This window comes from Mirounga leonina, unplaced genomic scaffold, assembly GCF_011800145.1.
Source record: "Mirounga leonina isolate KUSES-001 unplaced genomic scaffold, KU_Mleo_1.0 Mir_93, whole genome shotgun sequence".
In the NCBI taxonomy this organism is placed as follows: Eukaryota; Metazoa; Chordata; class Mammalia; order Carnivora; family Phocidae; genus Mirounga; species Mirounga leonina.
The window spans coordinates 46,566,217-46,592,368 of NW_023270854.1; the positions used below are offsets into that span (position 1 = coordinate 46,566,217).

At 42.0% G+C, this 26,152-nt stretch overlaps 1 protein-coding gene across 2 annotated transcripts in view; it reads right to left on the bottom strand.

The window, feature by feature from the left end:
• LAMA3 (laminin subunit alpha 3) overlaps nt 1-26,152 on the bottom strand; it is a 268,035-nt gene that overhangs the window by 47,991 nt on the left and 193,892 nt on the right. For both annotated transcript variants that reach the window (XM_034996262.1, XM_034996263.1), the window contains 10 exons: nt 25,241-25,354; nt 20,533-20,642; nt 17,855-17,935; nt 11,337-11,443; nt 8,126-8,176; nt 7,083-7,234; nt 3,021-3,131; nt 2,805-2,916; nt 2,417-2,584; nt 1,105-1,301 (listed from right to left, as the gene is read on the bottom strand). In XM_034996262.1, the coding sequence (XP_034852153.1) occupies nt 1,105-1,301; nt 2,417-2,584; nt 2,805-2,916; nt 3,021-3,131; nt 7,083-7,234; nt 8,126-8,176; nt 11,337-11,443; nt 17,855-17,935; nt 20,533-20,642; nt 25,241-25,354 (1,203 nt within the window). The remainder of the gene's footprint in view (nt 1-1,104; nt 1,302-2,416; nt 2,585-2,804; nt 2,917-3,020; nt 3,132-7,082; nt 7,235-8,125; nt 8,177-11,336; nt 11,444-17,854; nt 17,936-20,532; nt 20,643-25,240; nt 25,355-26,152) is intronic.

The window sequence follows — 26,152 nt, forward strand, 5'->3', positions numbered from 1 at the left end:
TGAACTTAAAGATCATCTAGGCAACCTCAGAGTGAGGGGAAATCAGTTCACTTTGCTGTGTGGGTGTGTTGTCATGGTTGCATGGTTTCCTCAAACTCCATGCCCGGGAAACAATAGTTAGCACTGTAGAAGCAGCTTTCTATACCAGTGTGACTCAGCCAGTGAGATGAGTCAGCTCTGGGTTGTGAAGCAGAACGAGGGATTGTCACTAAACAAATCAGCACCAACCACCACCATGCTCTACGTGCCAGGCCCCATGAGGACGCAGAGGTGCTTCAACGTCCTCAACAAGAGGGCACACAGGACCTGGGAAGGCCAGGCGAGGAGCCGCCAAAGCTCTGAGACCCACAAAATTGGATCACACTCCATCATCATCAGTGACTTCCAACAGCAGAGTCGCTGTCTAAAGAGGCTTCGGGAGTTAAGGGTATTGCCATCTACTAAGATATTATTTATTTTCTTTTACCAAATTCTTCCTGTTGGGGGTCAGCCCTGTGTTATTCCACTCTGACCTTACTGCCATTTTATAACACCTCACACTTGTGTTGCTATCTCAGCATACAATGTGCACCACTGGAAAAATACATATACTATGAAATCTCGAGCCCCAAACCCTGTCTCTGCAGCTCCTGCATGAGGCCCGTATTTTAATCTACTTCCTGTAAGGCAGATAATGGCTTAAAATGCCTTTGCCGGTGACTATGATAATGATGTTTACCCAGCTGACACAAAAAGCCAGTTATTTAAAACATATATTATATACTTGGATTTAATTATAGCAATATTGGTTTCATTTCTCATCTACTTGGCAACATTATTCCTCCAGTACTCCATTAGCCCGGGCCAGGGGTAAAGCAATTTGTTCTGCTTTCTCTGTGGTTTAAGTTCACAATCTTTTCTGGTGGCTGAGGAGTAGGAATGACTTGGGTATTGCCTTTAATTCCTGATTCCTGTTTGATGAGCATCTGTTGGACGGACAGTTGCGCACAGACTCAATGTACAGAGGGGCCCCCGGCCAGGCCACTTTGTTAATGATAAAGATCCCCGCTCCCTCAGCCTTATCATTAATGAAAGCGTGCAGATGCTGACCCCACGTGGACCCACCTTGATGGATTCCAAAGCCTTCTCATTTTCTCGGTTGAGGCCAGTGGCCTGCTTTGCTTGCGCAGCTGCCTTCTGTAGAGCGGCATGCAGGTCACGGAGTTTGGCTTCGTAGTCATGTAAAGAATCCCATATACTCTTAACAAGTGCCCTGTTCTCCCCTTGGTGCTCTTCCAGCCAGCTCTTTATCCGACTCAGCACTGGAATACATCACGTTTTTTCACTTGAGAGATGAGTACCTTGAAGCTCAACTATAAAGACTACAGAAGATTGAGTTTCCAATCATTTTCATGGTTTTCCTAGAACTTGCAAGTGAACAGGAAAGGCAACTAACATTTATGCAGTGCCTGCTGTGTGCGCACACATAACCCACATGAAAACAGTCCCAAAAGTCTGAGGTTTCAGATACGGAAAAGGACAGCCCGTGAAACTCAGTTGTATGGCCAGTCAGTCTCGGCACTTGAGTAAGACCTGCAGAGTATAAAGCACACGCTCCGAACACTACTACTAACACTACCAACTAACTACTACTACTAACTGCAAACTAACCCTGTCCCCTCAGCAAAAGCAAAGACTAAGATTAAATTTGAATACCACAAATGCTAAAAGAAAACTGTTACCTTCTGTATATTAACCATTGACATACCATTTTACTAGAGAAGAAAGATCAGTATTTGAAAAACTATGCAACAGACTTATATTTCTCACAGTTTTGAACTAATGAGGCATTTTCCCTAAGCAGAACCTTTAGATATATTCAGTATCTATGCCCAGTGTTTGGTTTCTGCAATAGTAGTGTTAATATCAATTTGTGATTCCAAACCCTGACGGTGGTGAGGTGACCATTAAAAAATGGTATCATGAGAAAGTTGGGTGGAGCTGAATGAAGGAAGAATCAAGATGTAGTTAAAAAGGAAAAGGAGGTCTCAGTGTCAAATGTCTTAGGAGAATCTTTTTTTCTTGCATGATGGTAAGATGTTATATTCTTACCACCTCTTGGAAGCGTGGAAGGGCTACCCATTTTCACACGATGCTCTAAAAGTCGTGTATGCTGGGGCGCATGGGTGGCTCAGTGAGGTGAGCGTCCAACTCTTGATTTTGGGCTCAGCACAGAGTCTACTTGAGATTCTCTCCCTCTCTCTCTGCGCCCCCCCATCTCTAAAATAAATAAATAAATCTTTAAAATAAAAAAAGTCCTGTATGGTAAAATGACGAGCCTCTCCACCCGTACCCGGGGACCTGACATTGTACTTAGCACGCCGTATTTCAAGCCCATTAGAATGGACTGCAAGCAAGGATCTGGGAATGTCCTTACGGAGCCGAGCCTCTGTTTTTTCAGCTTCTGCTTCTCTCAGGTGCTTTCCAAAGTTGCGGTTCCGTAGCTCTGTCATCATGCGCTCTGCTTCAGCCCACTCTCTGGAAAAATCCCCGGAAGGCAGGTTGTTTCCTTCCCCACTTGTCCCAGAGATCTGCTTCAAGAGAACTAGAAAACGTTGAGTAGTTTATTAAACTGGGAATTCTGGACTCTAGTCGACTACTAAAAAACAAAAAAACACTGAGATTTTTATGGAGGGTTCATATTAGTTTTTTAGTGTCACTACAGGATCTTTTTCATAATGTTGAACTCTTAAGGAGAAATTCTTTCAGGGCACAGAACAGGCTATGTAATAAAAAACATTTAATTGGACTGAGTAACTCCTTACTGTGCACATTCTGGATGACATTTTTAATCTTTGTGTCCAGCTCTTTTGCACTTTGGGTTGTCCGATCAACATTGTTCTGTAATGCTTGTGCTTTTCTAGAATTTACTTGAACCTATATGAAAAATACATTGATTAGCAACAAACCATGTTGATGGGGGAATACGAACAATATTTTGGGGACAACAACAATAGTTAATGTTATTGAATTAACATTACCTTTTCTTGCAAAGTTTCAAATTCGCGATTCAAACTACCCAGTTCCTTTTCTAGACCATCCATTTTTAATCCATGATTTGAAATGGCAGAACGGTAGGTGAGTAACTGATTCTGAAAGTAACATGCAAAGTTATTCTCACATTAGAGCAGAAATTTGGCATAAGTCATATCCACTTGGTAATCCTGGTAATGATACACAAAGATTCATTTAGCAAGCCCAACGCCGGTCCACAGGAAAAGACTGGATTCTTTGAAATCGGCTACTTGAAGAATCTACTTTTTTTTAAAGATTTTATTTATTTATGTATTTATCTATTTATGAATTTAGAGATAGAGAGTGTGGGGAAGGGGCGGAGGGAGAGGGAGAGAGAGAATCTTAAGCAGAGTCAGTGCTAAGTGCAGAGCCCGACACGGGGCTCCATCTCATGACCCTGAGGTCATGACCTGAGCCAAAATTCAGACGCCCAACCGACTGAGCCAACCAGGTGCCCCAAGAATCTACTTTATGACGCAAATTGTGACAAGGCTCTAAAATAAACTTAAAAACATAAGGAGACAAGAGATACCTTACTTGAGTTAGTGACCTAACCTTAAAGAAATGAGGGTGGTACCACCTACCTAATGTACTACTTTCTAGACTATAATACATTCCATTGCTTTGAACCTATATTCAACTTTATGATATTAAAAGCAATGCCTAAGGTTACTTTAATGAAGGACCCATTCAATTCAAAGAACCTAATGGCAGGAAGGGAACAGAGAGCTCATTTAATCGAATGCTGTCATATTACAAATGAGAAAATGGAAGCCCAAAGAAATTGGGTGACTTGTTCATGCCACAGCTGTAGAGCTGATCAGTGATTGCTTAGGGACCAGAATCCAGGTTCCCTGTCATTTTGTGCATTGTTGCACATAATATCTAGAGTAGTGATTGTTTTCATTTTTTTGGAAAAAAAAAACTTGTTAATACCTTGAAGAAATGTACAGGAAAAAGCAATACTATTACCTCCACTTGCATGTGAGAGAGCCAATGTTGGGGGGAAAACACAGGCTTTACAGCTTAGGTCCAAACCCGAGGTCTGCCACTTTGTAGATAAGCCTCACTGAGTTTTACCTCCTTCATCGGTAAATTGGGGAGTATAATATTAAGCTGCAGGCTTGTTTTGATGATATTCTAAAGTGTCACGTACACATGAACATTCAAAAATGTTATTCCCCTTCTCACACTTTTATTCCTAGGGAATTTTCACAGTGTATGTGTGATCTAGCAAGAAGACAGTTCTATTTTAATTTTACTATGGGAAAGCTGAGGCATATCATTATATAGACCTGGATAAGTACAGTGGGTAAAGCGTGGTCTTTGGAATTTGATCTTGGTTCAAATTCTAGAACCACCTTGTACTAGCTGTGTGATGGTGGGCAAGTTACTTAGCTTTAACATGCCTGGTAAATGAAGATAACACTATTTTCCTCATATGACATTGTGAGAATTCAATAAAGCACTTATCACAGAGTCTGGCTCATAAGAACGGCACTAAAATGCTGGTTCCCTGTCCTTCATTGAAGAAGTGCAGGGTTATATTGATGACATCAAAGTGACTCCAGTGACTTCTTTTTCTCTCAAAACAAAATGGCCTTTTTCCTCTCTATATTAAGCCTGTAAATCACGGGCTAAAATTTACCCTGATGGGATGGAAAAGAGCCATTTTTCTAGCATGATTTTTTGCCATATAAAGTTCACCCTTGAACAACATAGGTTTGAACTGCATATGTCCACTTACAACTGGATTTTTTTTCAATAAATATTTTGGAAAATTTTTTGGAGATTTGTAACAATTTGAAAAACTCAAAGATAAACCATGTAGCCTAGAAATAACAAAAAAATTAGAAAAAGTTAGGTATTATTATAAGAATACAGTATATAATACATACACAAAATATGTGTTAATTATTTTTGCTATTGCTAAGGCTTATGGTCATCAGTAGCCTACTAATAGTTAAGTTTTTGAGGAATCAGAATTTATATGCAGATTTTCAACTGTGCAGTGGGTCGGTGCCTCAAACCTCCACATTGTTCAAGGGTCAACTGTATACTCAGTTATAAGCACTAATGGGTTTAGAATCAGCCATTTCAAGAGCACTTATTAAACTTTCCCCAAAGCCTCTTTCACTATATCTAGTTTAGGGTTTATCTCCTCTACTGAATTCTTTCACTTCAATGAGTAAATTTTTTTTTCATTTCCATGATTTTTAACTGGATCTTTTCATATCTACTCCTCTTGTTTGGTTTCTAGTGTTTTTAACAATTTTCTGATTTCTTGTTCTTTCAATTGAATCGTTATTCTTCAAAGTAATTTTCAGATTGTCTTAGGATTTTCATTTTACCTAGAGGGAACTCATCTCTTGATGGTTGCTTCTGTTGGATGTCTTTTGTGTTGATATTTGTCTATTCCAATGTCTGCAGGTAAATATTGTCTCCCTTTCTCTCTGCACTCTCTCTGCCCTGACCAGTGATCTTATGGTCATCACCACTCCCATCCATGATCCCCAAGGCCAGAACCAGGTCTTACATTGGCAGCTTAGGACTTGTACCCTATGGTGATGTTGAGGATGTCACATTCCAGTACAGACCCTGGTTTGTGAATCATGTCCAGGTCTGTAGCTTTTCTAGTTTCTCATATACTCATTGTTCAACAATGAACACTGGGCAGTTTCAAGGTTGTTGTTTTTTTTTAAGGTTCCATTCATAGGCAGAAGTGCCCTCAGTTTCCCCCAGGGAGCCTGACTCTGGCTCTGTGGGGCACTTCAGGCCCTATTACTTCTCCTCTTGGATATCCTCTGGGCCACCTTCTTTCCAAGTGCACATAGAATATTGTCCCAGATGAACCATATCCTGGGCTATGAAACAAACCTCAACACATTTTTAAAAACTGGAATCATATAAAGTATGTTCTTTGAACACAACGGAATTAAATTAGAAATCGATAATAAGAAGTTACCTGGAAAATGCCCAGTTTGGAAATTAAACAACACATTTCCAAATAATTCAGGGATCAAAGATATGTCATAAGGAAATTAGAAAATCTTTTGAACTGAACAAAAATGAAAACACAACACTTCAAAATGTGTGCAATATAGCCGAGGTAGTGCTTTGGGGGAAATTCATAACATTAAATGCTTATATTGGAAACAAGAAAGGTTTGAATCAGTAAGATAAGCTTTCATCTTAAGAATCTAGAAAATGAATAGCTAATTAAACCCCAAAGCAAGCAGGAGGAAGAAAAAAATATAAATAACAGCAGAAATCAATGAAATCAAAACCAGAAAAATAATGGGGAAAATCAATGAAATAAGAAGATCATTAAAACTGATAAACCTCTAGCCAGAATAATCAAGAAAAAGAGCTAAGACATAAATTATCAGTATCAGGAATGCATGAGAGGGTATTACTACAGATTTTGCAGATATTAAAAGGATAAGATGGAAAAACTATGAACAGTTTTATGTCAATACATTTGATAATTTAGATGAAATGAAAAAATTATTTGAAAGGCACAAATTACCAAATATCACTCAAGAAGAAACAGATAACCCCAATAGTCCCATATCTATTTTTTAAAGATTGGACTTATGGTTTATTGAAAGAAAAAAACAAAACTCAAAAAACAAAAAAATCTTCCAACAGAGAAAATCCCAGGCCCACAGGGCTTCATTGGAGATTTCCATCAAACATTTGAAGAATGAATACCAATGTAGTACAAATCTGTTTTTGATTCTTCTGAATGCAAGATACTTAGCTAAGGGTTCTAGAAGAAAAATTAGCCCAGAAACATGCAGTAAGTAAAGAATGTTCACTTAGAAGTATCAGTTTTGTGTGTTCACTAGTACTTTCCAGCAGTAAAAACCTAGTCATCATTTGAATCAGGGGAAGGAAAGCCCCCCGAGCCTTAAACAGTCAACATCTCCCCCTCTCCTGCTTAAGGGGCACTCATGCATGCAGCATCTATGCACCAAGGAGCTATTCTGGGCCTGGCATTTGCGCTGGGTGCCCAGGGTATTTACCCTCAGGTCCTTGATCTGGGTCTCCAAGTGCTTCATCTGCTCCAGCGAGCCGGCACTGGCCCTCAGGCCGTGAAGCTGAGACTTGACCAGGCGGAGTTCATCACCCATGGTGGCCAGGTCGTTCAAGAGTGTCATCACACAGCTGTCACAATCTGTAGGGGCCACAGTCAAAGGCAAATGTGCTGCAGGCTGGTGCCACAGGAATGCTAACAGAACACAAGAGCTGTACAGCCCAGTTAATATGCACATGGGACATGACAGGCAAAAATCACAATCCTGGACTTCTTGGTAGGGATGCAGATTCTGCAAAAGAGAGATCTCTAGACTGGGAGCATTTTTAAAAAGAAGTGGTGGAGTGGGGGAAATGGGTAAAGGGAGTCAAAAGGTACAAACTTCCAGTTATAAGATAAATAAGTCCTGGGGATGTAATAATGTACAACAGGGTGACTATAATTAACAACACTGTATTGTATATTTGGAAGTTGCTAAGACAGTCTGTCTTAAAAGTTCTTATCACTAGGAAAAAAATTTGTTTAACTATGTGAGGCTATTAACTAAACTTACTGTGATAATCATTTCACAATATATACAGATATCAAATCATTATGTGGCACACTTTAACACATGTTGCATGTCAATTATATCTCAATAAAATTGGGAACCATGGTGATTCTATGCAACATGTTACTTATTTTGTATGTGGAAAAATAATAATAAATAGCTTTTATTTATCAAGAGCTTGCTATTTGCCAGGCACTGGGATAAGAGATTTATCAGCATTTTTCCAGCAAATCTGTGAGGTACGTATAGTTATTATGTCCATTTTACAAATGATGAAACTGAGGCTTGGAGAAATCAGGTCACTTGCCCAGGGTCATACAGCTATGAGTTGACAGAGGCTGGACTTGACCCTAAGAAGTCCTCCCCCCACTCCCTCCCACCTTTGCTTTCCCAGCCTGGAAATTGCATGTCCCAGCATGAGGCTCACATATCTTAAACTAAACCCCACAAGTCAGAAAGGAGAGGGGGCTTTCTTTTCTCACCATCACATTCTTCTCCAGGGCTGCTGTCTTTGGGCTCTTGGTTTATGCAGTCTGAAAAGAGGGATAACCAAAGAAGATATTATTATTAAACTTCCGCTTCATCTGCTTTTTAACTTGGCTTTCAGAAAAGCTAGTTTGGGAAGATTTTAGTCACCCAACTATCCAGCATTGCTGGCTCTTCCCTTTTCCCTTCTTTACCCATACCATTGTTCCGGGAGCTTTCCCATCTCCCACCAGTCTTGCTGTAGGAACTTCTCTCGTGACCTCCCTGACTGTATATTCAGTTTCTTCTCTAAAGGGTCATGATATTCTTATCTAATTAAAACCCTTAATCATTAGTGTTAAGGCTTTCTTCATTTGATCTTCCTATATAACTGCTGACATCTCTTCCAGTGGCATTCAAGAACATTCAATAAACACTGAATGAGCACCTTTGGGCGTCCACAGTGTGCCATGGGGTTGTGCCACATACAGGAAATACGAAGCTATTAAGACAAAAATCCCTGCTGTACTGTAGTTCCCTGGTCCCATGGGAGAGGCAGAAAAATCACACAACAGCGTGACAGATACTGAGATAGAGAGATATGCACACAATGTTAGTGGACCCAAACAGCTAATTACCAGAGATATAAGCTAGATTTGAGGTTCTCAATTAGTCAGGAAAGCCTACTGGTCATCCTTGGACATTCTTTATTCTTTCAATTTCGACTCTTTCTCCCATACCATGCATTGTTACAATGAACTGTCCTGTCCCTTCCCTCTAGAAAAATAATCTAACTTCACCACAGGAAATCTCAAAGCTCAAAATTTTCCTAGACATGCTACAAGGAGACTTTCATGTTTTGCTTTCTCAGCAGCAGGCAATAATCCACACTTTGTGTGTATATACATACATTTTAAACCATATTTATTTTTAATTGTAAAATAAATAACGTAAGTTCACCATGGAAAATTTGGGAAAATCAGAAAAATAATATAAAGACATCACCTTTGATCCCACCACTCAAAGACAATGTCTCCTTTCTATATATTTGTAGACTTTTAAATTTATTATATATATAATCATAGGTTTTTCTTACTCATCCGTTTTTTAAACTCATTATTATGTGTATGTATTGTTACATCACTTCCATTTTCTCGATTAGACTATAAATGCCTTAGGGCCAGGAAACATGGTATTATTTTCTTCACAATCTCCCACAGCATCTCGAATAGTCTGGGGGGGGGGGACTTGGCTCATGCAGATGATTGATTTATCAGTGCAATTTTCTCAACAAGTTTGAGTTTTTAGGTCATATTTAAAATATGAGTTTTGGGTTATTAATTAAAAGAAAAAGAAAGAATGAAAAAGAGAAAAAAAAAAAGCTCACAGGAACAAAAAGTCTCATGTGTGAGCATTTTGTTCCATTTGGGAAACACATAGTTATCATCCTCACTTCAGGTTGCTTTCGTTGTTGTTGTTCTTGTTAGAGTAGGAGACAAAGAGGGTTGAAAAGATATTAATCTCATGAATATGCTGTGTGTGATGTTGGAGCTTCTCTTTGAATACTTACAGTCATAGTAGAATCTCATTTTTTCTAAAACAGTCCTTTTCATCTTTAAACCCCTGACACGTCTTCCTTAGGATGATTTAAAGTAGATCTCCCTCTAGCTTCCACTCCTTGGGTTCTACCTCTTATGCCACATGAATAAAACCAACCCTTCTCCCACACATCAGCCTTTCAAATATGTCCTTTCCAAGTCTTCTTTTCACGGTCCTGGTTTGTTGATCCTTCATGTGACATGGCTCCCAGTTTTTTCAAAGTCTTACCTCTTTCTTTTTTTTTTTTTTTAAGATTTTATTTATTTATTTGAGAGAGAGAGAATGAGAGAGAGCAAGCACATGAGAGCGGGGAGGGCCAGAGGGAGAAGCAGACTCCCTGCCGAGCCGGGAGCCCGATGCGGGACTCGATCCAGGGACTCCAGGATCATGACCTGAGCCGAAGGCAGTCGCTCAACCAACTGAGCCACCCAGGCGCCCTCTTACCCTCTTTCTGAACAAACTGTAGCTTGTCTATTGTCTTCTAGAGACATAAGCCTCAAATGAGGACTTACATGAGCAGCATACCAGGGAACGGCAGACCACTTGGTTTTAGACTAAGATCATATGAGGCGTCCTAGGGGCCACCTTACTCTGCTGAGCCATATTGAACTTGGGGCCAATTAAGACCTCAGTCTTTTTCACCTCTTGCTACTAAGCCACATCTCCCTTATCACACACTTATTTTTATGCCATTCAATTATAGGACCACGTGCTTATCCCTAACATAATGGTATCTTGTTAGAATTGGCCCATTGTTCCAGACTGTTGAGTCCCTTAAGTATTCTAAATGTGCCATAGGAGGCATTTTCTGTCTCTCCCAACTTTGTGTCATCTGATAACTGGATGAGCATGCCTTTTCTATTTCCATTTAGGTCAACAGTGTTGAACAAGATGGAGCCAAGAATTAAGTCCCAGTGCATGCCAATAGATACCTCATTCTAGACTGATAATAATGCATTTACTCCACATTCCTTTGGAACAGTCACTTGAACAGATCTAATCCACACATTCTGGGTTTAGTTCTTCATCCTGTCCATAACCATAAAATAAGATATTTAATCTAAGGTTTGGCATTACATATATCCGTGATATTTTCTTGGTAAATCATGTTAATATTCTCTGTCAAAGAAAGAAGAAAACCATCTTCCTTTTTCTTCCAAGTTGTTCCTAATGAACCCATACTAACTCCTAATAATTGTCTTTTCCTTGGCATGTGAAATCCATCCCAGCTATACCACTCACATCCCAGACATTTACTGCTATCCGAGAAAGAATGTGTTGACTTCTTTAGTTACACACATGAAGAAAACTGATGTGATGATAATCTTATAATGCCAAGGGAGATCTTAGCAAAATCACTGAAGTAGGAGCTGAGGTTAGTTTGGCTATAATTAGTTGAGTTTTAAAACAATTTATCTTTTTAAAAAAAGCTGACTTGAAGTAAGTTATTTACCAAACTGTAAATACTACCTAAGTATTCCCAAGGTTGTCAAAACAAGGAGACAATTTGACAATTTGTTCACTGGACTTGTGTATTAGGCCTCCTGGAAATATGTGCCAGGGTTCTTTGCCTGCTATTTTATACCACATTGATAAATGCAGGTTAACAAAGGTGTGAGTCCATCTTACCTCCAGTCAGGGGGTGACAACTGCCCGACTGGCCATTGCTGTTACAACTGCATGGTTGGCAGCTACCTCCAAGCTTCTGGGGATTCCCAAAATATCCTGGTGCACACCTACCCAAAATAAAGAAGAAGAGGAGAAACACCCAAAGAACTCATCATTTGTTCTATCCAATTTTCTTCATCTTCTAACTCCCTGTTTGGGACACTGTAACCCTATGACAGGATGGCTGACACTGACTTGCAGGAATGAATGTGTCTCAATACAGAGATATTTATGACTTGAATAAGAACAGAGAAAGTGGAAGGCGGGCAGAGCTTGGTCCCTCCTCCTTGATATCAGGACAATAAAATCCTCAATTACCCCTAGAGTTGAAGGGCAAATGAACAAAATACACACAGGATCCAGTGGTTTGACCAATATGAAAATCAGGGGTGGATGAATTTTATGCAAGAGTTATGTTCCTGAAGATATCACACAATGAAATATTGCTTACTTTATGGCTAATTTCCTCAAAGAAAAATTTAAAGTAAAATTCATATAATTTCAAAATTTGTTCAAAAGGAGATTTTATTAATATTTCCTACTGGACTATTTCAAGCCTGCATAATCCATATTTGCCCTAATTAATTGCTGCAGTGCTATATTTAACCACCTTAAACAACTGAGAGCAGTTACAGTGCCTACCCTTGGCTTGGAGCCTTTATTATTCTAGATAATTTAGTGATGAGAATTCAGTTCCTTATTTAAAAGACATTTCCTTGATTCTGAGTTTCTATTAAAAAAAAAAAAAACAAAACGACAAACAGGGGTGCCTGGGTGGCTCAGTCAGTTAAGCGTCTGCCTTCGGCTCAGGTCATGGTCCCAGGGTCCTGGGATCAAGCCCTGCAGCAGGCTCCCTACTCAGTGGGGAATCTGCTTCTCCGTCTCCCTCTGCCCCTCCCCATGCTCGTGCTCTCTCTCTCATAAATAAATAAAATCTTAAAAAAACAAAAGACACATGTTAATTTTCTGGAATTGGGATGGAAACTAAAATATTTCCATCTATTAGCAAAGTTCCACACCCACTCAATCCCCCCAAAATTGTCATTAACTCAATGTGTGTGTGGTATCTTATCATCAATGGAATTGACAGAATCAAGAGAATGTGGTATTTGACTCTCTTCCCCAAATTTAAGCTTTGCATCAAAGCACTGTTAGGTAATTTACACAGGCTTCACCAATGGGGACACTGGTGATACAGAGCAAAGAACATAGGCTCTCAATCTGGAAGATCTGGCTGGAACCCCACCTCCACCATGTGCTGTTATCTTCACCCTTCAAGCTTTGGTGCCTTCATCTCCTCCTGTCATGAAAATGTAAACTCCACAGGGGCATGGATTCTCTGGCTGATACATCGCTAGCACCTGGGAAAGTGCCTGCGCCCATATTAGGTGCCAGGTAAGTATATGCAGAAGGAATAAGTGAATAATTGCACTAACAATACCTGTTCTGATGGATGAATATGAGATAAAAATGTAGTGAAGAATCTAATACAATGCCTGCACATAATAGACACTCAATAAAAAGGAAATACCATTCTAAGACATGATGAAATATTCATGTACATATGCATTTATATATAATCGGTATCATTTGGAATTATTACATTTCAGAAAGTAGACCAGAAGCAGAAAACCCATGTATTCCCTAATTATCAAGAAGGTAACTACGCAGAGGTGGCTTATCTAAGTCTACTGAGCAAGTTGGCATAAGGCTTTACTTTGTGTGACAGGCCCTGTGTTCTACTTAACAAACCATCCTATGCAAAAGATCTATGGTTTTTTTTAAGATTTTATTTATTTATTTGAGAAAGAGGTAGTGAGAGTGATAGAGATGACGTGAGTGGTGGGGGGAGAGGCAGAGGGAGAAGGAGAAGCATACTTCCCGAGGAGCAGAGAGCCTGACACGGGGCTCAATCCCAGGATCCTGGGATCATGACCTGAGCTGAAGGCAGACGCTTAACCGACTGAGCCACCGAGGCCAAAGATCTATGTTTTAAATACTTTATTTTTAGATGGCTCACCTATATCTAAACTTTCCACGTAAAAGATACATAATTTCAAAATCCTTCATATTAAAGTCACATAAATACCCAGGAAGTTTGATTCCACCTTTTCCTTACTCTTGTCAAAAGCGTTAATTACCCATTACAGAAATAACTGGTTGCCTTATTCTCATTTTAAGGTAGTGTCCAAACACAATGGAGTGAAGTGAAACTTCCTGATTTCCTAGATGGCATTGGGACAACAAATAAAGAACAGAGAACATATTTGTCATCTGTGGCTCTGAGGGGCCGAGGGAGAAACGTGCCCCAGAGCACAGTACGAGCTGGGAAGCCTTTCCTACCCCAGTCCTCAGATTGGCTACTCCCTCCTCTGCCCCACCGGCTCCTGCTTATATTTTTCCTTTTCACCCTATTCTGTCCTTGTACCTACCACTGCATCGCTAATGACTAGTGCCGGGATGATGCCTGGCACAGAGTAGGTCCTCAAGAAATGTTTAACAAATGAAAAAATTTGACATTAATATGGCATTTACCTGTGGAAAAGTTTTTTAAAAAAAAAATTAAGAAGCACCCGTTTGCTTTCCTGAGACAGCAAATGTAACAAACATAAGCTGTGAGAACTGTTAATTAAAAATTTCTCTTTTCAAATCTGCGGGCTGCCAAACGGATGTCTCAGCCAGTCTGTTGCCGCTTTCTGCTTCATTGTTTGTGAAGAACCGTAAGGAGGATTACACTAGGATGCCTCTCCCAGGTGGGAGTCTCACAGCTTTTCAACCGCAGAGCCTGGAAGAAACTTCCCATCGTCCATCCCACCCATCATCCTTCCTGCCTCAGTATAGCGGCCCCTCCCGTCCCTCAACCTCACCCCTCGAGGCTGGTTGGAGGCCCCTCCCACAGCAGCCCCACCCAGCCCGGTCATGGTCATGTTCTTGGTCACTGTTTCAGCAGCGGGTTTGTGTACCTGCCCGCCTTGGGACTGTAAAACCCGGAGGGCAGAGTCTCTGCCCCAGCTGCTGCCGTCTCTCTAGTGCTTAGCCCAGTGCCAGGCATGTACTAGGATCTCCATACATTTTTCAGCGAAAGAAAGAATGAATAATAGATGTGAGGCAATTGTGGGCAATGTTCCTCCTGCAGAAATGGAAAATAGAACCTTGAAATTGCTTCTTTTTATCACAGGACAGTGCCCAGCCCCGAAGCTGATGCTCAGGGATCCCCATGATAAGGCAGTCTGCCCCTTCCTCCCATGCCAAGTATCCTAGAGGCCCTTGGGTTTTCTTGCATTACTTCGCTGACTTGAGCCACCTTCCAGCACCACCGGGCTTTTGTTATCCCTTAGATCTACCTAGGTCCCACGCTGTCCATCAAATGTCTCAGATAACCCCAGTCTAGAGTGGCCCTGCCTTCTTCCTATGAAATCCAGCTGAATACGTTTTCTGGTTATTGAAATTAGGTAAAACTCTTCTAAAGTTTATCCAGGAAAATAACATGCCAGAATGGCCAAGGAAAACATTTTAAATAAGGGTTATGGGGGAAGCCTTGCTCAACCAAATATCGAAAGGCCTTTTATACTTTCAGAAATGACATGGAAATGATAATGGCACAAAGATCAAATAAAATGTACAGAAACGAGTCTAAGTTCATGTTGAAATTTTGTAAATGCACATTGACCTTTAGTGAATTCAACTACATGTGCTTGACAAAAAGAGAGAGAGGTGGGGGAGAGAACAAGAGTGTGACAGCCTGAGAGGAAGAGAGGGAAAAGCTGCCCCATTGACTCCATGAGCACACATCCTGCAGTGAGTGTGACATGAGGGCTGGGAATCTGCCAGGCCCCTAATTGGCCTACTTTCCTTGTGCCTCCCCTAGTGTGAACATCTCACCCTACTGAGTTTGGTTCTGGGATGCAGCCGATTACTATGTGTATTTCATGCAGCCTGGGCCCCAGGTCATGTGATGGGATCCTGGGATAGTCAGAGTTACTTGGACCCTGGCCGATTCTGGCTGTACATTGTTGACCCTAACTCTACCTGCCACGTGAGATGCCATGACACCACCAAAAGGCTAGCTTCCAAATCTTCACCAACATGAAGAAATAAAACCATAAAAGGACCAAAAAACTGCATAAACATTTTTATAACCTCCCTAAGCATAACTCCAATGACTGACCGCCTGAAGAATACAAGAATAGATACATGTAACAAAACAGAAAACCAAAAAAAAAAAAAAAAAACCATACAAACAAAAAACAAACTGAGAAAAATATCTGCAACATATAGTACGAAAGGTTCATTTCTTTCCAAAGAATTTGTACAAACCAATAAAAAAAAGGAAAGAACATTCCACTAGGGAAAAAAAATGAGTAAAAGACCCAGAAAGCGATCCAAAAAATAAGATCTACAAATGGTCAATAAGCACATGAAAAAAATCCAAGCTAATTATTAAAAAAAGAAATGCAAATTAAAATGATAAACACTTGCCCCCAACACCTGGGGATCATGACCTGAGCCGAAGGCAGATGCTTAACGACTGAGCCACCCAGGTGCCCCCAACTGGGAAATATTTTAAAATTTGATCGTTTCGGGCGCCTGGGTGGCTCAGTCGTTAAACGTCTGCCTTCGGCTCAGGTCATGATCTCAGGGTCCTGGGATCAAGCCCTGCATTGGGCTCCCTGCTCTGTGGGAAGCCTGCTTCTCCCTCTCCCAGTCCCCCTGCTTGTGTTCCTGCTCTCGCTGTCTCTCTCTCTCTCTGTCAAATAAATAAATAAAATCTTTAATAAAAAATAAAATTTGATCATTTCTAGTATCACTGGCCGCAGCACTTGCTCTTTTGCTACTATGGTAGGAATAGAAACAAGGATGACTTTTCTGGAAGGCAATTTGGCAAAATGTATCAAAAGCCTGAAAAACGCACCTATCCTTTGATCCAAGAGACCCACTTCTGTTAATTATATCTTGAGGATTTACGCACACAAATGATTTGCTGTAAGGATTTCCTTTTAGCGCAGCTTTGAATGGAAAACAGTAAAACTATCTCAAAGACCAGCAGTAGATTCCAGAACTTCTTGGTTCTGACACAATGTTATGAGTGAATACTTACTGATATGGAAAGATAGTGCTAACCTTCCACTAGATGAGAAAGCAAGTCGAAACAAAGTAAAACGACAATCTATTCTTGTTTTTAAGAAAACATCTGTGCACACAGATTGATTAGTAAGAATACACAAGTTTTAACTGGGGTTTTCCGTAAATAAAATGATTATAAGTAGGATTATGTGAGCGTGCACAAGTATATAGGGCTACAGAGGTGTAGTGGGCCTCCCATCCAAGTACTGACCAAGCCCGACCCTCGTTGGTTCTTTGCTCACCTGTATTACATCATTTTTATAAGTATGTATTGATTTTATGATAAAGTTATTTTAAATTTAAAAATATGTTGTCCATATGATTCAAATGCTACACTGTTACTTTTTCAAATATGTATGTGCTATCTTCCCCAGGTAGACTGTGAATACCTTTTATAGCCCTTACGATGCTTGGCAGTGCCCTATGTATGGTAGCTAATCATGAAAATTTATTCCTGAATAACTAAAGCTTGGCTCCACGGCCCTTCATAATTAAGTTCATAGTTTCCATTTTGCAACATTTATTCTTTTGTTTCATTACTGAACACCTGTTACATGAACAGTGCCGAGGTAGGTAGTAGTGATTCAGAAATGAATGCCATAGACTGTCCTGCCGTGTTCATAATGGGTGGGGATAGAGAGGGGATGATGTGTAGGGATAGGTGTGCGTGTGCGTGTGTGTGTGTAGGAATATTTAGGGCTGTGGATATGTGTGTGCATATAGGAGTATGACGAGTTGTATGTGTGTGTCCAGGCAAGTAGGGTTGTATGTGGGGTAAGGGTACATAGGGATGCATCTGTAGGGCAAGGAGTATGTAGGGATGAGTTTCTATGGAGCTAGGGCTAGGTAGGGATATGTGTGCCAGGAAGGGATATATAAGGACACGTGTGTGGTGGGTGGGGATATGTAGGGATGTGTATAGTGGGGTAGGAGTATGTAAGGAAGAATTTCTATGAAGGTAGGGGTAAGTAAGGACACGTAGGGGGTATAAGTCTGTAGGGATGTGGAGGGGGAGGGGTACGAGGGAGTGTGCAGGGGGATAGGAGTATGTAGGGATGTGTGTTAGGGGTATATAGGGCTATGATATGTTGGGCCTCATTCTCAAATTTCTGAAACATGTAAAAAGAAAGAGAAGGAAGTTAATGATTTATTAAGTGAGCAGTCTTGTATTTTCCCCTAGGGACCTTTTTCCACCCTCAGTGAACCAACAGCCCCACCCAGCTCTGAGCCCCGACCTAGCACAGCCCCCACCCACAGCCCGAGCCTGCTTCAGCCTGACTGCAGAGCCCACCCTCCCTTGGGCTGGGGGGATGAGGGAGGCAAGGGGTGGGAGTGGGGGGAGGGGCCGCACCCACCTTTCGCACTGTGTGCCTGTGTATCCGGGTTTGCAGAAGCACCTCATGTTTCCCCCATTCACAACACAGCCAGTGGCAAAACTTGAAGGAAGACAGAAAAAAGCCTCAGTAAAAACATAAATCGATAGGCTTCCTGCTCATTATTTTTTTGCCACAAAGCACTGACTTGCATTAAGTGGAAATAGACACCAAGAGTCTGGTTGCTTTTTATGTGAAGAAAACTGTGTCCATTAAGACTTGTATAGATAATGATGTACTATTTCAGCTCACATCGGGCATATCTTGGTAAATAAGGACTGAAGGCATTTATCTGGTTTTATTTTTGGCTTAGAGAAATACATTCCTTCGCTTGAGACAGAGCAAAGTAACTCACTTTGGAAGAGATGATCACAACAGCATTTTTTCCAGGAATAACAAGGAAGGAATAAAACAAGTCTAGGCAGAAAAAAAGAACACAGAGTTCTGATTCTTCAAAAAATTTTCCTCCTTGTTTATTCTAGTTCCTTCATATTGGGCGTATTATCTCCCAGGAAGAAATAGGGCCAGGCCAGAGGGACCAAGGTACAGAGCAGGCTTGCCCATCTAGGTATTTCTGTGGGCACAATCATTGGTGATTTTTACATTTTTCAAATCAAGCTGTGGCATTCTGATTCTCTCTTTTCATCCTAAACTAGTGCATATTTGAGAAGCTTTTTTTTTTTTAATTAAGTGAGCAGATCATGAAAAAACTTGCCTTGGGAAAGGTCTATGAACATTACACTGAGTAAATCTGAGGGAAAATAACTCCATTTATCATTTGCTGATAAGAGAATTCTTATCTAGGAAGCTTCTCTTGGCCTAATAGATGGATAGAGTTATACTTCTAAAGGGACAGTTAGAAATTCATCAACAGCGGGCGCCTGGTTGGCTCAGTTGGTTAAGCGACTGCCTTCGGCTCGGGTCGTGATCCTGGAGTCCTGGGATCGAGTCCCGCATCGGGCTCCCTGCTCAGCGGGGAGGTCTGCTTCTCCCTCTGACCTTCCCCCATCTTGTGCTCTTTCTCACTCTCTCTCTCTCAAATAAATAAATTAATTAAATTAAATATATATATAAAAAAGAAATCATCAACAGTACGAATATTGCTGGAGGGAGAATTAGATAAAAATAGTGTTTCATTGATAAATCTGAGGAACTGTGCATTACTTCGACTGCATGAAAGCCAGAAGCTGGCCTTCGTGATAACAATACGTTTTGCAACCAAAGATGAAAAGCTTTCCCCGAGCACCCCGTGAAAATCTTGCTTCTACTCCCTCTGGCTTCTGTTCCAACAAGTCTAGGCAAGTATCAAGTGATAAATCCCTTTGCAAATAAAGCCGCAGGACTGGGCAGGTTTAAGGAGTATCAAATACACAGAGAGCAAAGCTGGGTGCACATTTCAAATACACATCTTCAGAAAAGCCACAGCTGGGCAGTGACTTCTGGCAATGTGGCCAATTTGTCGGATACTGGCCTGATATTAATCAGCCTTGTGGTCTGCACTTGTTCCTGAGCCAGTATGCTGCTGATACTCTTCGAGGTAGCTTCCTGACTTTCAAATCAACTCTTGCTTCGTTTAGTTACATATTATATTTTGCTTGGACCCACTGCGAACGTGTCACAATGAGCAAGAATAGGACGAGGTACCAAGCCCAAACAGAATATGAGTTACCATGAAATGTAAGTGGCAGGTTGCGAGCTACGTAACGTGTCTGCCGTGCTGGAGTCTGAATGACAACTCAGGTCACATCACTCCGTGGCTCATGACTGGCCTGTGGCTTCCATCACACGGAGGATAAATCCAGTGTCTTACTAGAACCTGCGAGGTCCTATGGGGTCTGAACCCTGGGTGCCTTGGCCCCCTTGCGTCCTGGCCCTCTCTCCCACACAGCGCTCCAGCCACCTCCTTAACTCCACGAACACATAATCACAAGGGCTGTCTCTTGTCTTTTCCTGGCCTCAGACCCTCATTGCTGAGATATTGCCTGGTTTATTCCATTTCATTGTTCCCTGGTCCTTGCCCAGAGAACCCTCCTACTCCTCTGTAAAGAGTCTGCTCACTCGCTACCAATCACATAACCCTGTTATCAACCGCATAGCCCATCTCTACCTGAAATTATGCTTATGTATTTGTGCATTTACTTCCTGAGTGTGACAACCGCCTCCGCCCACATTTTCCAGGTGAAGCCTCATGAGATCAGAGACTTTGCCAGTCTTCTTTACTTTAGTTGCCCCAGCACCTAGAGAAGGCTAACTCCCAGCCCCGTATTGGGTGCTCAGTAAATAATGTTTAGCCATTGAATGAAGAGTGAAAGGAAAGAGGAAAAGGAAAAACGCACAAATGTATGCTTGAAAAAACTGTTCTTGTTGGTTTTGCTTTTGTTTTGCACTTTTGTGTGTTCTTTTTAAAATATAACTGCTTTATTGAGCTATAATTCACATACCATGCCACTCGCCCATTTTGAGTGTACAATTCGATGGCGTTTAGTAGATTCAGAGTTCTGTCAGCATGATCGATTTTAGAACATTTTCATCACCCCAAAAAGAGATCCCACACCCTTAACAGTCACTTCCCCTATCCCCCCACTCTCCACCCCCAGTCCCAGGCAACCACCAAAAACTACTTCCTGTCTCTACCTATCATTTCCAAGCTCTTATAGTACCTGTTTGAATGAGGACACATGCAGACGCTACAGGACCCCTGGATGGCGTTCCCATAGTGACCCTCTCTGCAGCGCTCACAGTGTTCTCCTGCAGTGTTGTGCTGGCAGTTCTTGGGACAGATGAACATATAATTAATAGCAGCCAATTACATTTATTATTACTAACATCATTATCACCTTCATTACTCACACAATTATAACTCAAGTCCTCTGACTCTGTACGGTGATATCAGTCCATGAATGGTATATTTTTTCCTGTCTATCCAATTATTGTTGGTGCTAAAAAAATATATAAGTGCCCTTCCATCAGCTATTTGGTGCTTGCATCGGGAGGATGAAATGGAGGATCCAAACTCACGCCAATGTTTCATAGCTGTGCTCTCTTGGGCAAGCATCTTCACCTCTCTGAGCCTCTGTGTTTTTTACAAATCAGTTTTATAGATGTATGATTTACATACATCTATAAAATGATAGCAAAGGATGAAGGGCAAAGAATGCTAATTCTCTTAAGATGTATAGTTGAAATAATACCCACATTCCAAGGTTGCTGGGAGCATTTTAAAAAGTATACTAGAGCCTCAGCAAAATGTACACCCCCTCCCTCTCCCCCTAAGAATACCTTCTACGGAAAATTAGCTTGATATTGCTTCATAATTCACTTAATGGTGATATACTAAAGAGGAATATAGTTGCAGTAAGTTTTTAATATGTGGAATTTGTTAAAACAATGAAAAGCTGCACCGTATCTGAAACCTCCACGGTGGGGACATTTGGGGAAATGATGCCAGTTTAATTCCAGTGTCACAAACAAGCAAGATAAGTTTATCTATGTTGTATGTTTACATAAATCCAATTATTTTCATGTCAGAGTCAAAGTCTGTTGAAAGTTGTTCTTCAATAAAGCATTGAGATGAGACAACTTTTCAACCGAGCAGTCCAATGAGACAAATCCTAGCAAACTGTATCAAATTTATTTTGTGGAATTTTTAGCCCTGTATGACATTTCTTGGTTTTACTCTAGTGATAAATATCTAAATGAACAAAACTATCCAGGAAAACTCCCCTTACTATGGGCATTTGAAAATGTGGAGATACTCTGTGTTAATTATATGGCCTGGAATAAGTATAATATTTTAAAAATTGCTCATAAATCTTACCTCTGTATGTAGAGATGGGGCTTGGTAGGAAACTTTAATGGATGTGAGTTTTCAATAATATCTGAAGCCAGGTTGCGAAACACAACCCACATGTATATCCTAAGTGGGTGTGGCCATGCTCAGAATGTGAAGCTGTCCCTTTCTCATCATGTCATCAGTTTCTTTAGCTTAAACAGATCCATCCTTCACAAACCTTTGAATAATGGCCAATTACACAAGCCACTAAGATGTTAAGAGATCTTTTCATATCTTTTCTAGATATGAAATCGTGCTATACACACAAGGCAGGCTGCTCACCCATTAACATGGGATCATCACCAGAAAGCTCATCCCCGCCCTGAATCCTTCCCTCTTTCCCCAAATGTCCCCACCGTGGAGGTTTCTCCTGTAGGCCTGGAGGCTAGGAACAAATCCATGCTGCAAGTGCAGATCCACAGAGGGGTCTCTCCTTCACCTTCACCTTGCTCCACTGTCCTCACTTGCTCACAAAACAGTCATTCTTTTGAACCAATTATTTACCTCTCCACTTTAGTTTCCTTTGCTTTTAACTCTAAATGGCAATCTTAAGGAAGAATATAGCTGCTGAATAGATATATGTTAATCCTATATCTATTTAATTCTGAGCTGATAACATTGGGACCCAGCAAGGACGTGGAGAAACAAGAATTGAGATGTGGCCATCTGTGACCTACCGGAAACGCCCTGAACTCTGGTCCTCCTCAGGAGTGGGGAGAGGACTGTAGAAAGGAGTGAGAACCTGTGTTGCTTGATAAGGTCCCATAAGAGTGTCTGAAATACCCCCACCCTCAGTTGAGAGCATCTACCCTGGAAGATGTCTTTCTCAGTCCTGCAAATTTGAGACATCTGCCTATCAAGTTTCCTTGTGGTTTACTGCAAATGGATGATTGGATAGATAGATGAATTAATGAATGAGTCTACATCCACTCCCACAGCATGTGCTCTCCTAGCTCCATCTGACACCAAACATCCACTGGGCATTTACTATGTGTCCACCCATGCTAAGTACCAGGGATGCAAAGATGGATCAGCACCCTGACCAGGGGCGGCAGACAGAACCCTGTGAGTGGACACGTTCAATATAATGTGGAAAATATGATGACCAACGTGTGCCGGCACCTCATAAGAGCAAGAGGAACCTCCGGGAAGAGCTTCTGGAGGCGATGATGCCTCCTGCGTGGAGGAGAAAAGGAGAGCAATTGGCTGGGTAGAGAAGGGAGGGGAGGGCCTACCAGGCACGGGGAACAGTGTACACAGGAGCTCAGTCTGGCAGGAGCCTAGCAGTGTATGTAGGCAATGTGAAGGAACCGGTATTCTGGAGGGTGAAGGGCAAAGCGGGGCAGGATGCAGCTGGATGCAGCTGGATGCAGCTGGATGCAGCACGCACTGGGGAGTGTGGACATCTGGCCGTGAGCCTCAGGAGAGGCCTGTGTCAGCTGTGAGCCTCAGATAAGTCATGCTGGGGGCTCAAGAGGCAGGGAGTAAAAAAGGAAGGAAAACCAAAGGCAGAGGAAGGGACATGGGAACAGAGAAGTAGATGAGGGGTGACGGAGACAGCGGAAGGTGAAGGGAATAGGGGAGAGGTGGAGATATGGGGAGAAAGCTGGCAAGGAGAAGAGGGAGAGGCAGGGCCTCGGCAAAGAGAAGGAGCCTGTCCTTGCAGGTCCTTCGGGCCAATGGCGCCCATGCAGCACATGACCTGCTGCTCCTGGACGCACACGGCTTTGCTGGCAAGGACCCGGGCTTTACAACTTCAAAGTTTGTTCTTGAAACAACATGGAGATTTGTGCATGTGTGAAGGTCCCAGATTTCAGAAATTGACTTTGGACGTTGAGCGGCGAAGGCCAGTCTGCAGAGGAACCAGCCCATTCGATGGTGACAAGTGCTTGATCTCGTCATTCCTGTTCTTTGAGAATGAGGGCTGCATTCTTGGCTCCCATGCAGTGCCCCCCCCCCCCCCCCCCCCGAGCGCAAGGGCAGCACTCCGGGCCTGCCACCGAGCAGCTACGTGAGTGCAGGCAGGCGCTCTGTGCGTGTGTGTGTGTGTGTGTGTGGCGCGCGTCCCCACCGGAGAGCAGGCCTCGTGAGAGTGGGGATTATGTCGAATGGTCTTAACCACAGCATTTAGCTCAGTACCTCCCACAATAGCAAATGCTCAGTAAGGGTTTCCTGAATGAATTCTTTCTAGAGGCCATATGGCCCTTAGGGACAAGTGAAGACAGAGCTACAAAGAAAGGAAATGGGAAAGAAAATCTTCCTGTTTGATTAAAACGGATGAATTATGACTCACCGGTGATCCTTTCACTGGGTGAATGGACTACAGAGAATGCCTACGTTGTTCTTTGGCAGCTTTTGTAAAATGGACTCAACATCTAGCAATGGGTCAGTGACAAGATAAATATTTATTTTAAAAGAAAGCATCTACCTGTGGTACACACAACATACAGTACAAAGCATAAACTTATATAAGAATACTTACGAGCTGAAAAATCGTCTTTCCCAATGTCTTTTATTCCTTTTGAATTTACAAGGTTAAAGTCCTACAGAATATTCTATCAGGCTCTGTACAACAATGTCCTGTCCTGGCCTGTCCCATCTTGCAGAGGAAACAGTTCCCTGGGACATGCTGAACTTGGCTTAATACAGTCTAGGAACTCAAAGACTGAAACACACTCTCTATGCATTACACAATGCAAAGGAAATCTGTGCCAGAAGAATGTATTTCCAAATAGCACCGCATAAGTAGGGGCTTGTGTTTCTGGGGGGTACTGACGCTCTCTCCTTTTCTCTGTCACTGTCCATTCTCCTTCAAGGTAGGGAGGCCCTGGTTCCCAGGGATGAAAGAGAGGAAGGCAGAATAAAAAATGTCCAAAAAGGATACAAAAGAAAAATTTCCTGAAAATCTAATTTTCTATGGGAAATATTTTTTTTTAAATATTGTTAAAGAAGATTGTTTTCCAGGGGATAAGCCATAGACAGCAAGGACTCACTTCAGCCGTCTTCCTATATAAGCCCACTTTTTCTCAGCAGCCATGGAAGATTGATGTTTGAGTGATTGAGAACGCCCCTTAAGTCTTTCTTAGCATCTTCTCCCCCATTACTTGCTTGAGTCTATGGCTCATCTAACAGCTACAACGCTCCCCTCCTGCAACTTCCTGCCACTCCAACAAAATGGGGGCCCAAAGTGGTGGTTCTGATTTGCTATCTTCCAGCAAGAATTAAGTCCCAGGATGCACCCATTAGCAATATTCAATGAAGCAGAGATTTAGAAGCTAATGTGTAATTTCACTGTTCACAGACAGAACTTCTCCGATGGCACATGTTAAAATGGAGGAAAAAGAAGAATGTAAAATATTTCGGCCTGATCACACTGGAGCCTCCTACGTTTACATAGCAACCTCTATTTAGGGTTTGGTTGGAAATGTGACATTTGATGTCTCAGGGCCCAGGAGAGAGGGGGTGGGCGGGGGGAGGGGACAGAGAGACACAGATTGCCTGCTAGTAGCACTAGAGTATCATATCAGTTTACTCACGATACATATTCCCGAGCCATCCTGACATCGATTGGAATGTCCGTTGCAATTGCAGGGAACACATCGTCCGGTATACGGGCCTTTGTTATCGCGATAGTACCCAGGGCTACAACCCTATTTTTCAAACAAAGCATTTAGTCAATATAAAGAAAGAATTATTGGGGCGCCTGGGTGGCTCAGTTGGTTAAGCGACTGCCTTCGGCTCGGGTCATGATCCCGGAGTCCTGGGATCGAGTCTCGCATTGGGCTCCCTGCTCAGCGGGGAGACTGCTTCTCCCTCTGACCCTCCCCCCTCTCATGTGCTCGCTCTCTCTCTCTCATTCTCTCTCTCAAATAAATAAATAAATAAAATCTTAAAAAAAAAAAAAAGAATTATTATCCAAAGCATGTGGCAATTCTGTCAAGCATTCGCTGGTTCAATCTTTTCCCCTTTAATTGGTGTGTGGATTTCTACTTTCAAACACTAGCCAGTCCACTGGCTCTTTTTGTCAGGTTCTACCTTGTTTCCGCACCACGGCAGGAATGTGTGCTTGTGCCAAAGTGGTAGATGTGGGGGGGGACATCAGAGAAAGGGGAGGAGTGGAAATGGCTTCCTCTCCTTCAACTGATTTAGGGCGAGTGGAGGGGTGGAGGGGTAAAGAGGGTCAGGATATCAGTCTTTAGCAGGGAGGGTCTCTAAGCAAATCCCTTCAAGTTCTCTTTGGGTAGGCATTTCATCTCCAAGGGTGGGTTTGGACTGGAGGGGGAGGCGGTATGGGAAGAAGGGGGACTAAAGAGTCTTCACTGGGATCGACACAATAATGGCAGAAACAGAGGAATCATGTCACTGCCGCTCACTGTTCTATGGACAACAGGGAACCCCGGGGAGAGGAACACGCTTGCGTTCTCTACAGAACCCTGCAGGGATGTTCG